Source organism: Osmerus eperlanus, chromosome 3 (assembly GCF_963692335.1).
Source record: "Osmerus eperlanus chromosome 3, fOsmEpe2.1, whole genome shotgun sequence".
Classification (NCBI taxonomy): Eukaryota; Metazoa; Chordata; class Actinopteri; order Osmeriformes; family Osmeridae; genus Osmerus; species Osmerus eperlanus.
Window position 1 is genome coordinate 9,464,498 of NC_085020.1, and position 14,255 is coordinate 9,478,752.

Here is a 14,255-nt window from a genome sequence, read left to right on the forward strand (position 1 = left end):
TTTGTGAAGGGTAGGAACCGAAGCCCTTGTCTTAATGGTCCATAAATACCCACCTGTGGCGTGTGTTTGTGTGTCTAAAAACATATCCTGGGCTTGAATTGGCGTCCTCTGAACAGTGTGTGTTAGTGTGTGTGTGTGTGTGTGTGTGTGTTTGTGTGGTAACTGGGACTAAGCCCTGCTTAGTAGCCTGGCTGTCGTCACAGCTTTAGACCTGACATAGGCTCTTCTCTTAATCCACTGGCTGCTTCCTCTCGCTTGGACATCTAAAGGCACACTCTCACACACACACACACACACACACACACACACACATTTAAAGAAAGCAGAGAAAGTCAGTCAGGGCTCATTGCTAGTCCAAACAGTCCAAACGGGCTCGTGAGCATCGTGGCCAACTTCTCCGAGAGGCAAAGCAGTTGAAATGCTGTCGTCGGCCAAACTGTCCACAATGAAAACAACCGCCCAACCTGGAACAGTGTGAACCCCATGTTGGGTTTTGGACAGTACACAGGTCGCTACTGTTGCAGGTGTAGTTAAGTACGACTCTGTTTGATGAGTACACTTGGGTTCTGGGAAGGCATCGACGTAGGACAATGCTGCACTGAGATAAACACACGTTTCAGTGTTCCGAGAGGAGATGATAAGGAGCAGTAATGTGTGTACACAAGGAAAAAAAGATGTCATTTGCCGTTCATCGTGGCTGTGTCTTCTTGCACGGTGTAGCCTGGGAAGAATGGAGCGTGTTGGCCACACACACTGTAGCTGTCGTCACACCACATTATGGAGAATATGACGGGAACGCCGTTTCGTGGCCCCGGCTCGTGATATTAGCCCATGCAACGTGTGTGTGTGTGTGTGTGTTTTGCATCACACGCAAACCGGTGTGTTTTGCAAGGGATTTGCGGAGTAGCACTCGGCCCGGCCCAGACACGCCAAGTCGAGAGAGACGCACTGCTCTCAGCGGTCTGTCAGCCTGCAAGCCGACATGTCTCCGCTTGAAATGGCTAGTGTGGCAACACGACTGCTCGGCTGCATCCTACACAATGCCCTCTAATTCAATACGCTCAGTTATTGAAGTACAATCAGTTACACAATGTCCCAGGGATAAGGTGGGAGAGGCGGGGTTAAAGGGTCTCTGGGGGTGGGGTGGGGTGGGGGGCTGTTATGTAACTCCACACCGACAAACAAACAAACAAGGTCGGCCCCCTCAGCAGGGGGCGATAGGGCTGCTGGCATCACCACACACGGACCCCTGCTGGAGAGACGGGGCCCCCCTCCATCGTTCTCTGCCTCGCTCCCCTCATCTCTTCTCTTGGTCAGTCCCCCCCCCCCCCCCCCCCCGCATCTCCCCCGCTCCCTGTAAACTGGCTGGTTCTGGATCGCCCCCCCCCCCCTCCCCAGTGTTCCAGTCAGAAGTAGGGCAGCGCAGGGAGAGAGGAGAAGAGAGAGAACATTACACACTCCTGTTATCCTCTGAGAGGACAGATGGGATGGAGGGGGGGGCGAGGGTGTTGTGGCGATGGAGAGGAAGACTGGGGAGATCTGCTGAATGGAGATGAGGATGAGGATGAATACTACGGCTAAATCTGGGTATTCTCGGCCAGTGATGGCCCCGGGGCTAGATTTAGGAGCCAGTGCTGGATACGGTACTATTGATGTGAACCAAGCAGATGATCACTTCCCAGACCCCGATTAAACCTGCCACCACAGAACCGTGTCAGAGGTGCTCTGTACGCACGACTTAGGAGGGCCAAAGAGTAGCGAGAAGTAATATACCATTTTAATCGGATGTAAACACAATATGGAGTCTGTACAACCGACCAGCTCCCTAACCTACTTCCTGAGTCTGAGTCTGTTGGGCTCCTAGCAGAGCCAGGACAGCCCTGAAGAGAATGTCTTCTGTCCACACGGTGGGACAGAGACCCTCAGTCCAAATCGGAGGAACAGCGCCTTTGTGTGTGTGTGTGTTTGTCCATCTGTGCACCGATTACGACGAGTGCCAAAGCGGTCGAGTATGTATTTCGTTTTACGTGTGTGTCTGCTGAGGAGGTCACTGTTCTCGGCCCCTCTGGTCCAGTGGACCCAGACCGTGTGAGTCAGTCCTCGCTCTCAGAAAGTGTTGGGAAACGCCTCCTGACCACCGGGAACCTACGCGCACGCTCTCCCACACACACACACGCCCACACGAGCCCGTCCACGCAACGGCGTCCCCCTGGGCTGAGAGAGAAGCAGGTGTCTGTTGTCCACTCTGCATGACCCTTGCTCGTCCCATCTCAAAAGCCTGCTCTGCTCTCTTCCACTCTCTTTTCACCCTGCTGGGGGCAGAGATTCGGATCGATCCTGTGCCGCTCCGATTCGCTCTCCTGCGCCGCTATTCGACTCCGTCCTACCCTTCTCTCTTCTGTTGTACTGGCCCGTGCGGCGCTCCGTGGTAGAGCGGCTCTGTGCTCCAGGATGCACGGAAGCCCTCGCTAGTCGAGTTCAAACCGCAGAGGAGTGCGAAACGTGGTCGGTTCGAGGGTCTGTCGTGGCAACGGTCCCAAACCACCCGTCTGCTTTCTGTCTCTGTCTCTCTCTCTGTCTCTCGCTCTCTCTCTCTCTGTGTGTGTGTGTTGATGTTGGGAGGTTAATAGCGTGGAAGCGCCGGTCTTGCCGGTTCAGAGCCTCCTGTTCCCCTTCACAGAGGGGGTCTGTACGCGGCGGTGTGTCCACCACGCCGTGTGTACGGTAGGAGCCTTGATCCAGCTCTCGCCCCCCCCCCCCCCGTCCCCCCCCCCGTCTCTATACGTACAGCAAAGCCCCTCCAATCCCATCAGCCGCCGGGGTGGAAGTAATGCTCTCGCTTGACTGGGCGTCTGCATCTAGAACATCGTGTACGATGTACAGAGCCCGCCCCTCGCCAGCTAGCAACCCCCCCCCTCCCCAGCGCCCCAAATCGGACTGCTCCCCATTGTCTTTGTGGATAAGCCCCAGTTCACTGGAAGACACACACACACACGCATCTCATCAGGCGTCAACACAAACCCTTGCTCCCCGTCTGACGAACGCGCACGCACATTGGGCTTGATCTGTATTTCTTTGAATGGTCACCTTCCTGTGCAACGCGTGCACAGTCAAAGTCAAAAAGTGTCTCAGTACAAAGTGTCTCGTGTGTGTGTGAGTGAGAGAGTGAGAGAGTGAGAGAGTGAGAGAGTGAGAGAGTGAGAGAGTGAGAGAGAGAGAGAGAGAGCTCGTGGAAGACACAGAAGTTGGTTTTAGCGCAGAGAAAAAGAGGGGCCACCATCTAGGCTGCCTCTTACATCACCCCTTCACCGTCGCTTCCAGCGAAGGAGCCAGTGGCCTCAAACAAAGCCTGCGAGGGGTGGAGAGACCCCGCTCTTAACTGCTGTCTCTCTCACTCCTGCGTATCTCCCCCCCCCCCCCCCCCTCAGTCTCTCCATGCGTGATGCGTAAGAATTCTGTTCCATTCCTCCTCCTCTCCTCCCCTGGTGGGGCTGTGTGTTCTCTGGGTGTTAATCCTGCTAATGCTAGGTTTCACTCCACATTACTCATACCTTGCCGCTCACACACACACACTGTCATAACAACCCTGCTCGCTCGCGCGCGCGTGTGTGGACTGTCCCCTCCGCCACTAGAAGATATTTTCTGTCACACAGAGACGGTGCAGGCGTGGCGGACCCGGTCCCTTCCAGCTCGGTGACAGTAGCGATAGCCTCAGAGGTTCTGCCACGCTGAGAGAGTGCAGCACACAGAGCCGCTCCCAAAGACTTGCTGCCGTCAGCTGAAATTGGCATCTCTCCCTCTTTCTCTCTCTCTCTCTCTCTCTCTCCCCCCCCCCCCTCCTCTCCCCGTCTCTCATATGTGGTGTCAAAATGGCTACTCAACAGTCCTCCATGTCACGCTGCTTCTGGAAAGCCAGGGTCCGAGGAGAGAAGCCAGTCACCCCTGTGAGGCAGGGGCTGCGAGCTGGAGCTTTGAGGCCTGTAGAACCTCCACAGCCTGCACACACACACACCTGGGGGTTGAGGACCACACCTCTTTTGGGAAAGTCTCCTCTTAACTTGGACCCTTTTCTGATAGCGTATTGTTAGCGTTTTGTCAGGCAATGTCAAGTTTTTCTGAAGTTTGTTTTCTTTCAATAAGTGGATGAAGGTAGGCTACACATTTTTGTTGCTCAGGGCCCAGAGTCTATCTAAGTTTGACCCCACCCACCCCAATCATACAATAGTAGGTATTGAGGAAGGAGCTCGGTGTTTTCTGCTTTCAAACCTCACGAGGTCTGGTTAGCATTAGAAGTCTCGTTAGCTACCGTGCCACAGTGAACGGTGCGGTCAGCGTGCTCGAACCGTGCAGGCTCAGAGGGCATGCGTCTCATTCGCTGACAGAGCTGAAGAGCTGTAGTCAGGCAGACCGTGTGACACATCACCTGACGCGACCTGTATGCGGTGTGTATTTGATTCGATGAAATCCCCGTATTGACACCCGCCCGCCCATCCCTCCCTCCCCCCCCCCCCCCCCTCCCTCCCCCCTCATGTTGTTGTTTCTCTGGGGCTGTCTAAGCCAGGGGAGACGACATACTTAGCGGTGCGCTGTGTCTCCACTGTGGCACTAAGCCCGCTCCGGATCTCCCACAGGAGCCTGTGATGAGAAGTGACAGGATAAGACCCTGCTCAAGCTCAGGGGCCCGACTCTGCACCCTCCTCACACAATGGGAGCGGGGCACACACACACACACACTCCTACCTTTCTCCTCCCAGTACACACCCGTGCCTCGAGCCTCCAGCGGGACCCACAGACACACACCCCTACCTCGCCCTCACGGCGCACAAGGAGGGAGGCAGACACACCCCCTACTCCAACTCGCCCCTCTCCTACACTCAGTCCTGAGGGAGGGAGGGATGGAGGGAGGAGACTAGAGCGGAGAACGTAGTAGTGTAGGACTGGTAGAGACGAGAATCACCCAACCAGATGCTAATCCCTCCTGATGGTTTATGTAACCACAGGTCACATGACCCTGGCAGCGACGTGATGTCACCGCCTGCCCTGCTCTTGTTTTTGTGGCAGTAGAGTTGCCAGCCTCTCTCACACACACACACACACGGCACAAGAAAGCAGATTGGAGACGACACAGGCGCGCTCTCTACCTCACGCTCACAAGCAGCCCCGTCTCGTGCCCCTGGCCTCTTCCCATCCTCTCCACAGACCCCGGGATGTGCGGTCGCCGTGTACGATTTGGGGAAGAAAGCGTGGGATAAGGAAGAAGAGGGGGGGGGGGGGATAGCGTTCTGTCGTTTGATTGGAGGGGCTGGCTGAGCGACAGCTCGATGAGAGACGGGGTGATCCGTGTGCGGGGCCGAGACGAGATGGGCATGAAGCTGCTCTTCTGGGAGTTGGAGCAGCACCTGAAGAGGTAACCCTGGGCTTCCTTCTCCTTCTTTACATTTACATTTAGTCATTGAGCAGACGCTCTTATCCAGAGCGTCTTACAGTAAGTACAGGGACATTCCCCCCGAGGCAAGTAGGGTGAAGTGCCTTGCCCAAGGACACGACGTCACTCGGCACAGCCGGGAATCGAACTGGCAACCTGATTACTAGCCCGATTTCCCTCATCGCTCAGCCACCTGACTCCTCTCTCCTTTACCTCTCTCTCTCTCCCTCGGTCTGTCTGTGTGTTCGTTCTGGAGCAGTGTCCAGTATCCAGAAGACTTTCAGTTTATTGTCAGCTGCCACTGTGGACGGCAGACAATAGGTTCGCTGAGCTGCACTGAGACTGTATACAGAGAGCACACAGTTCTCTGTCTGTCTCAGTGTCTCTCCCCGCTACCGAAGTGGCAGTATCAGGATGGTGGTTGTATTGACTGAGTGATTTGGAGAACTGCTGGTTCCTCGGTAACTATGGACATCTTTTTCGAATCCCACGTCGGTTTATCGACTCCACCGAATGGTGTCGTCCATGTTTCTTTGTATCATTGTTCTGCGTCCGACTGTTTCTTCACAGTTGTGGCGTGAGGTTGCCACATCCTTCATGTCTGTTGCAAATCTGCATTTTGGAGCTTGTGTCCTCGCTGTGTGCAGTGTGGCCTCGCCTAGATGAGTGTGGTGGGAGGTGAGGTCAGTGGGCGGGTGGGAGTTGCAGGCTTTGTCTTCATGCTGACAGTTGACAGTTTAGTGTCCTTTCGTAGTGTGTGTGTGTGTGTTCTTACTAAATGTATTGGATGAAATTGAGGTTAGGCCATGTCATGTGTCTGTCTTCAGTAGGTCATGTGATCGAGGACCATATATGGCACATCCTCTGGGGCAGTGGTTCCCAACCCTGGTCCTCAGGGACCCCCTTGTCCTGCATGTTTTAGACGTTTCCCTGCTCCAGCACACCTGATTCAAATGAATGGTCCTAAGCAGGCTTCTGCAGAGCTGGATAACGACCCCGTTCATTTGAATCAAGTGTGTTGGAGTAGGGAAACATCTAAAACATGCAGGACAGGGGTGCCCTGAGGACCAGGGTTGGGAACCACTGCTCTGGAGTATTGACCATGTTTTCATGGCGAGACATGCATATGATGTCAGCAAAGGGTCCTGATCCTTAGTTGTGGTTGGAGTCGAAACCACAAGGAGGTTCAACATGTCCCTTGACTGTTGTCATTGACCTGGTAGGGAAGGTCAAGGGCAGAGCTGTACAGGACGCAGAGAACGACATAATGAGTTAAGCCCCCTTTTCTGGAACAGCGCCCGCCCGGTGACCCTGTCGACCAGCCATTTAGCCCCGGGCTAGTTAGGAACGGAGCTCTGAGCTATTAAGGTGCTCTTGGCCTTCCTTGGCTAGGGTGGGAGGAAGAGGGGGGGGTAAAGGTCAGCATCAGGGCCCTCCAAGAGTCAGAGCAAGGGCCCGGGGGGGGGGGGGGGGGGGGGGGGCGTAGAGGACAAGCTGTGCCCTGCTGCAGGTTTATATTTGGGCTCCTGTAATTCTTTAAACCGGAGTCCAGTCAAACGGCTCCGGACGAGATAAGCGCATGTTGAGCCTCTTACAGAGCCTCTGGGTCTCAATGGGAGCTGTGCAGTGTTTGATTAGGATAAGACATCTATACTGGGAGGCTGTACAGGGCATTCTGGACCAGGCTATGTTTGAATGTCCACCTCCCTGCGCCTGGAGACGCAACGGCAACGGCTGCTTTCTGCTGGGAGAAGGGCCCCAGCCGTGAAGCAGGAGCCCAGTCAGCTGGAGCCAGGCTACTCCCAGATCCACACGGTAGAAGAAAAGTGCTGGTGGAACTTGGATTCGATTGATTTCCTCACGTATTTCTGGTTTTAAACGCACTCGTTTTTTTGCTCTCCAAATGTTCAAAGGACAAATAGTAAGCGCGGCAGATAACCAAGGACTAGGAGTGCGCAGTTCCAACAGTGTCGTTGTGTTTAGGGCCGAGGAACTGTCTGTTTTCCCCCCCCCCCCGAGACACAATTCCATAACAGCGACATCATATCTTAAGTATAACAACGCAAGTGGTGGTGGATGTAGGTGTAGGCCAGTCAAGTAGCGGTGACATCACTTGAAGGCTGTAAGTATGTGGAGCCTGCTGTTAGGCTGCTCATTAGAACTGGAGTGTTCTGTGTGATAAGCAGGCAGTCCTGTGGTGCTTTTGAAGAGCTTGGATTCCAGGCAGATGCCCAGATACCCACATGAGGACATTGGTAAAACGATTAGAAACCTGTAACTAACCTAGGGCTAGATGGGGTGACTAGGACTGGAGGCCTACATTAGGATTTCTTGGACCACCGCAGCACATCAACCAGTGTGTGGTATTGGCTTGCTTGCAAATGTTCCTGTGTCCCATTCTGTCCGCACCAGTTATCCGCAGACCTGAGCAGAGTTCAGAACCTATATACATTTACATTTAGTCATTTAGCAGACGCTCTTATCCAGAGCGACTTACAGTAAGTACAGGGACATTCCCCCGAGGCAAGTAGGGTGAAGTGCCTTGCCCAAGGACACAACGTCATTTTTGCACGGCCGGGAATCGATCTGGCAACCTTCTGATTACTAGCCCGATTCCCTAACCGCTCAGCCACCTGACTCCCTATATATGCAGACGGTTATTTCCACATCCTACAAATTCTCTCACTCTGTCTTCCAGATGAGCACAGTGTTAATGCTTGCTGAAACAGGAAGGTGATCTCGGGCTGAAATGAAGGAGGTTGGTGGTTGGCCACATCTACATTGGTCTTCCCACCACTGGTTAGATGAAAACATTTTTCAGTGGAAGGAGCCTCCCTCCATCACACCATCCCTCCCCCCCTCCCTCTTTCCCCTCATGCCCTTCTCCTCTCCCTTGTGCTCAAGTAGGGTGTGTCTGAGGATAATGTTGTGTGTGTGTGTGTGTGTCTAAAGGCACCAAGGCTATATGTTTGTGTGTTCTGTGTGTGTCTGTGTTGGTAAGAGGTTTCTGGTGTGTGTCACTTGTAGGATTTATAGGTGTTTAAGACAGACGTCCATTCTTCTCACTCTCTCCCTCCCTTTCTCCCTTCCACTCCCACTTATGAGGTCTTTATCTACTTAGTCATTGACACTAACATCCCTTGCGGTGTTGGGCTGAAGCCAAGTTTCCATGACACCTTTTACAGGTGGGGAACCCAAGATATTACTAACGTCCCCCATTTGTGGATGTGTTATGGAGTTCATAAATATCTTTCACCCATATCCACTGCGAGACATCCACATTGTGGTAAATAATAGAAGCACACGCCTATGGCTGCAGTGCCGAGAGGCTCAAAGACAGGTCTGCGGTTGTTTGTGGGTACATTTCTTTCTGTAAATGAACTGTAGTTCAACCTCATAAGAGAGCTGCATATGGCTGGGTGCTGTTCTCCATGTTGACTATTGACAGCTATGATTTTTTTTTTTTATGTTTACATGATTGATTCACTCCAAGCTGTCGTTTGGTGCCTGGACTATTATAGAGATGGAGCTCACTGATGTAACTTGTGTTAGTACTCCCTCGTGCCCTTGATGTGGTATTGAGCGCTATTCCAAACGACTGCCACACCATGTTTGTTTCGGTCAGGAATTTCCATGTGAGCTCCAGTTATTTGATTTTGATATGCTAACGTACCTCACGTTTCTGTTGGTCAGCGAGTAATAGGCAGAAGATTTGGTTTTGTTTATGGTGGTAACGAGATGATTAAACCCAATGTTCCCATTTGCAAATGTTGCTCTCTTTGTGCTGCGGCAGACATGAGGAGATAATGTGCCACTTTGACCAGCTGATTGTCTGTAGCTGAGCCCCTCTCCTAACCACATCCATGTTTTCATTGCATTCAATATACCTTTTGTTAAACTTAAATGTAGTCCTAGTTCTTCTGGTTTCCTTTCTGTTAATCCTATCAGCAAATACATCCCCTCCAGTAATGTGAAGCTTGCTGTGATTGCGGCTTCCTTCACGTGAAGTTGGTTAATGTCCCACTCCCTCTGTCCTGGTCTGGTGATTAAGACACATCTCGACATGCCTTCTGCTTAAAAAAACACACCCTGATAAACATAGTTATGAAATCCACATTCTTGGGGAAGTGATGTGCTGCCATTTGTGGTACAGTTATGTGTCGTTAAATTAGTTTCTGAATTTATTTTGTTTATTGAATAGGTGGTATGAGGTCCTACTTGTCTGATAAAGGGGTTTCCGTATTGATAGACTGGCCACTAGGGGGTGGTGGCGAGACGCAAAATCCCTGAATTTAGACATTTCACTTACCAAACAGCGTATTTTATTTTAACTTGCACGCAATTGAAGGCATTTCAAACTGCACTTGTTAAACTATAAACTAAAGTATATGCATTCGACCGTGCTCAGTTATATTGATTTTTTTTAAATTGCTAACTGTAATAAAAAGGGTTGTTTATGTAGGCTATATATTGATTCCATTGTTCTCTCTTCTGCGGCAGAGCTAGTTAATAAACAGCTCTTCTATTTTCTATTTTTCTTGAAAGAAATGCAGTGTTGCTTCTTCCCATCTCATCCGGTTTTTCCCGGTTTTCGTTTTACTGCTTCCCCTCCCTTTCTTGAATAATTTATTCTAATAATGTCGGCTGAGGCGAAGGTTGGGGCGTTCCCACATATTTTAGTCAAATCTCTTACTTCCTCGACCTATAGGATGCAGTCTCGAAGTGTTTGTCTTGGATAAATTATGCGATTGTCCCAGGCTGCAGAATTTTAGCAGAGCTTAGATGAGCTGACCTTGGATATTGTTTGTGCTGCGGTGGTTGATGCACAGACTCCGCGGGACAGCAGGTCCACTGACGGAACACCAAGTGCCTGTATACCTCAACTAAAAACCAATGGTCTATCGAAAACCTTTTTGAAATAGGGCTGTCCAGTGGAGATTCTGTTTGGATTATCCTGTTTATAATTTTTTTACGGATGGTATAGCATGAATACTCCGTGTTATACAGTGGCGATGGATCTTGGTGTTTGCCAGTTGAGAAATTTTTCCATATCGTTTTTGTCTTCGTTATTGGGAACAGAGAGTTCGCCAGTCCTTCTCGACAATAGGTAAATTCGAATGGTTTCTTGAAAAGGCTATCGACAAAGAGTCGGTGTCGTTTGTGTTGCTCGTATTTTGTTGCAATATGCTACTGGTTGTGGAGGATGAGTATTCTTGTGTCTGGGATAAAGAGATTTCATACAATGTATTTAATAGTAAAATATAAGGCTCTTAAATTGCCATTACGATTCGAAAGAGAAAGTATGATGGGTCGCTGGTTTTGCTGTCAACCGCAGCTTCGATGGATGTTGTGTGCAGATTACAAAGCAACCCTTAGATGTGTGCTTTATGTTGAATCTGAAGTGTAAATATGTAATTTCTCTAACATTGAATCTATTTTATTATCTCCTATATGTTTTAAATTCTTAATTGTTTTGCTAAACGTAAGTATGCTAAACGGCTGCTTTTTTGTTCATTTACAGTTCGTCGGGTGCCAGTGTTGTGGCCATAGACAACAAAATCGAACAGGCAATGGTAAGTTAAATCGTGTCGTCTATTCGTACGTCATTAACCCGCACTGCTATTAGACCAGACAACTTTTCATGTACGCTAAATATTATTCTTAGAATAGCCTACATATTGTCCCTCAAATAATTATGCCTTCAAATGATTGCATCAGTTTGTAGAGAATGAATGGGTTACATAACCTGCTCAGTCGGCCACTTAATGTATAGCAGCTCGATTAGGCTATCCACTTACATTCTAGTTCTAGATTTAAAAAGTTACTTTGCTATTTGGTCAAGTGTGCCGTGCCCAATACATTGGCCATAATGTATGAATTGTGCGCGCTAAGTAGGCTATATGCATTGCTGAATAGTTTATAATATCATAACTCATTCTACTAATTTTAACACTTTGTTTTGATTTCAAAACTAGTGAATCGTTTTGTGTGTAAGTTAATGAGTTAGCAAGTTTCAAATTAAAGCTAGCGTCTGTAATATCAACTTTATTCTTCAGAACTCTAGTCACTGGAACTGTGCCTAAACGCACTCACGCAATGTTGTTCCTTTGCTCTGTTGCTAGGCAAATTAAAACGCTTTGACACCTGGATATAAATATCTCGGTCTGTGATTGGCCATATAAATGTGGGCCGGCCATTTTGTCGGTTTACTGTGACGTTTTCGTTCTAGCGTCCGGGGAAGGGGAAAGAAGCACATTGGGAATATACATTCTAGAATCTACTGATTTGTTGTCTGGAAATTAAATATAAGTTCGTCACAATGCAACCGAAAGAAAAAAAATCTGTAATTGTAGTGTTAAGACCCTGAAATAGTTACATGTTACAGTAATGTTTTCATAGAACACATATAATGTCTTTAGACCTATTGAATGATATAATTGATCTAAATCCCTTAATTGTCAGTAAAATAATGTCAGTTACATGAGTACAATAGTAAACTAATAGGCAATAGTAAACTAAAACTTGTCTTGTCTTTTTAGGACCTGGTGAAGAGCCACCTGATGTATGCAGTGCGTGAGGAGGTGGAGGTGCTCAAGGAGCAGATCAAGGAGCTGATAGAGAGGAACTCGCAGCTGGAGCAGGAAAACACCCTACTGAAGAAGCTGGCCAGCCCAGAGCAGATGGCCCAATTCCAGGCCCAGGTCCAGACAGGCTCCCCCCCAGCCCCCACACAGGCCCCGGTGCCACAGCCCAGTGGCCCGGCCCTGCCTGCATCACACAACTCTGGGCCTTCTGCGTAGCACAACCCTTCACCTCCTTGGAGAGGGGTGGTCCACAGCTACAGACTGACTGACAGACAGACCTGCTATCGCCGCAGAGCTAGCCTGCTACCACAGCAGGAGCCTACGCTGTTAAGACAAGAATTTGCACATGTTTAACTCTCCAGATGAACAGAATGGGGGGGGGTCGTCATGTGAAGCTTTAAACACGCTATCAAGGACAATCTGAGAGCGGAGAGAAGAGATAGGAGTACTGTTAAGAGAGAATGAACTTTTCCAAATAAATCCATGGATGTGAATTGCTGCCGATGGTAAAGAAAACAAACCAGACAGGTGGACATTTCTCCAGAAAAAAAAGTATCACTGTGCCGGTGTCAATGGATTCTAAGTGATTGTGCTTGTACTTCAGTAGTGGGGTGGGGGTGGTGAGGATTGTATTGGCTTGTGTTGTCACCACGCTTTGCAGAATGCTGTAGTGTACATACAGGGGTTTTCCCCGAGCCAGGAGCTTTAGAGAAAAAGAGGGAAACAAAGGTGGACTTACGGAGGAAGGGCGAGGAAGAGAGAACCTCGCGTAGTGACTAAGTAAAGAATGACCAGGATTATCATCATAAAACGTGAGTCCCCATCTGGCATGGGGCGAGAGGGGAGGGGGCGAGAGGGGCGGGGGGGTTGCAAAGGGGGTTCTCATCACTTGCATTGACGTCATCATTTTGACTGTGGGGTTGAAGGGAGGAAAAACATGTTTAGGTCAAAGCAGCAAGAGAGAGTTGATTATATTTTTCAGTATTTAAGTTTGAGCCCTGTTATTTTTGCCCTTAAGCCCATCCTGTATGCTTCTCTTCTCCCATTGTGGCATGTTCAAATATACGGGGGGTTGAGATATAGGGCTAAGCTGCATTTTCAAAGGGGAGTCGATGGGCGTATGATGTATATTTCTGTATATTTAGTGTAAGTACAGTGTAAAATAGTGATATCAAGAGGAAAAAAACTGATGCTATTTAGGTTGTACAAATTGAGAGGGAAGCTAGTAATGGGCAGGCCTTGGTGAATTGTGCAGCCCCTTTTTAAAGCTGTAATTCAGGACTATGGAGTTTCACAGGAGTGTAGGATCATCACCTGACAGAACACAAGACAGACAACCATATGACTTGCTGCAAGAATAACTCTTTACTGTAAAACCATTGTTCACTTGAATTTATTTTGAAGTATTGCATCCTCGCTTTTTTTTTTTCCTTAACTTTTTTTCATTATTTGACAGTGAAGTACTACCGGGTGATCAAATCTTTAACCTAACACTTTACTCTGAACATCATAAAAAGAAACTGCGATGGAGTTTTTGCATTCTATGTATCAGTTGTATGCTCATGTTTCTGTGCATGTTTCCTCAAACCAGATGAAAAGTTGTAACATACATAAAACAATTGCACTTGACAGTTGCACTGCACAACTTCAAATAAAACATGTTAAAGGAGTAATAATAACCCTTGTTCCCTATCTTTTGTTTAATATACCGCTCTTTGTTTGTGTTGTGAATGAAGGATCAGGAGACCTAACTCTCCAGTGGTATCCATGCCTCCACAAAGGTGGGGTTATGTGCATAAGGGGCCAGCTCTATGATTTAGCTTAAGTGATTGGCTGATTTTTCTCTGTCACCTGACCGTTTCTACTGTAGCGGTCATGTGTATCATCATGCTGGTTCCCACTGTGCTGCCATGTGTTGTGGAGAATGTGGCTTGATCAAATCATCAATTGAAAGGGACCAGTTATAAAGATATCATCTATTGGACCATTTAAAAATCACCCAAAAATGCTCTGTCATACATCAGCGGCAAGATTAAAGTGACATAATTGTCACATAATTGACATTATTACAAGTTCACATCAAATTTTTGCTCAGAAGCCCATATTATTATGTCAGAACCATTAGTTGTCTTCACATTGCTGTTATCTCTGCTGTCATGGTTCAGTGTTGTGTAATCCACCTTCATGGCCATCCTGAACTAAGCAGATGGAATTTGCCATGCAAGATAAGGCTATGTATTTGTCTT

General features: G+C 48.8%; 1 protein-coding gene across 3 annotated transcripts in view; it reads left to right on the plus strand.

Annotated features, from left to right (window-relative positions):
- Positions 1-13,785, plus strand: part of tsc22d1 (TSC22 domain family, member 1) — a 29,190-nt gene extending 15,405 nt beyond the window's left edge. Inside the window, exons 1-3 of one of the 3 annotated variants that reach the window (XM_062457074.1) lie at positions 5,101-5,407; positions 10,947-10,998; positions 11,965-13,704. In XM_062457074.1, the coding sequence (XP_062313058.1) occupies positions 5,322-5,407; positions 10,947-10,998; positions 11,965-12,225 (399 nt within the window). In that variant the 5' untranslated portion in view covers positions 5,101-5,321 and the 3' untranslated portion in view covers positions 12,226-13,704. Of the gene's footprint in view, positions 1-5,100; positions 5,408-10,192; positions 10,533-10,946; positions 10,999-11,964 lie in introns of those variants that run through there. The other 2 variants (XM_062457072.1, XM_062457071.1) reach the window with 2 other exon arrangements.
- The last annotated feature ends 470 nt before the right edge of the window (positions 13,786-14,255 follow it).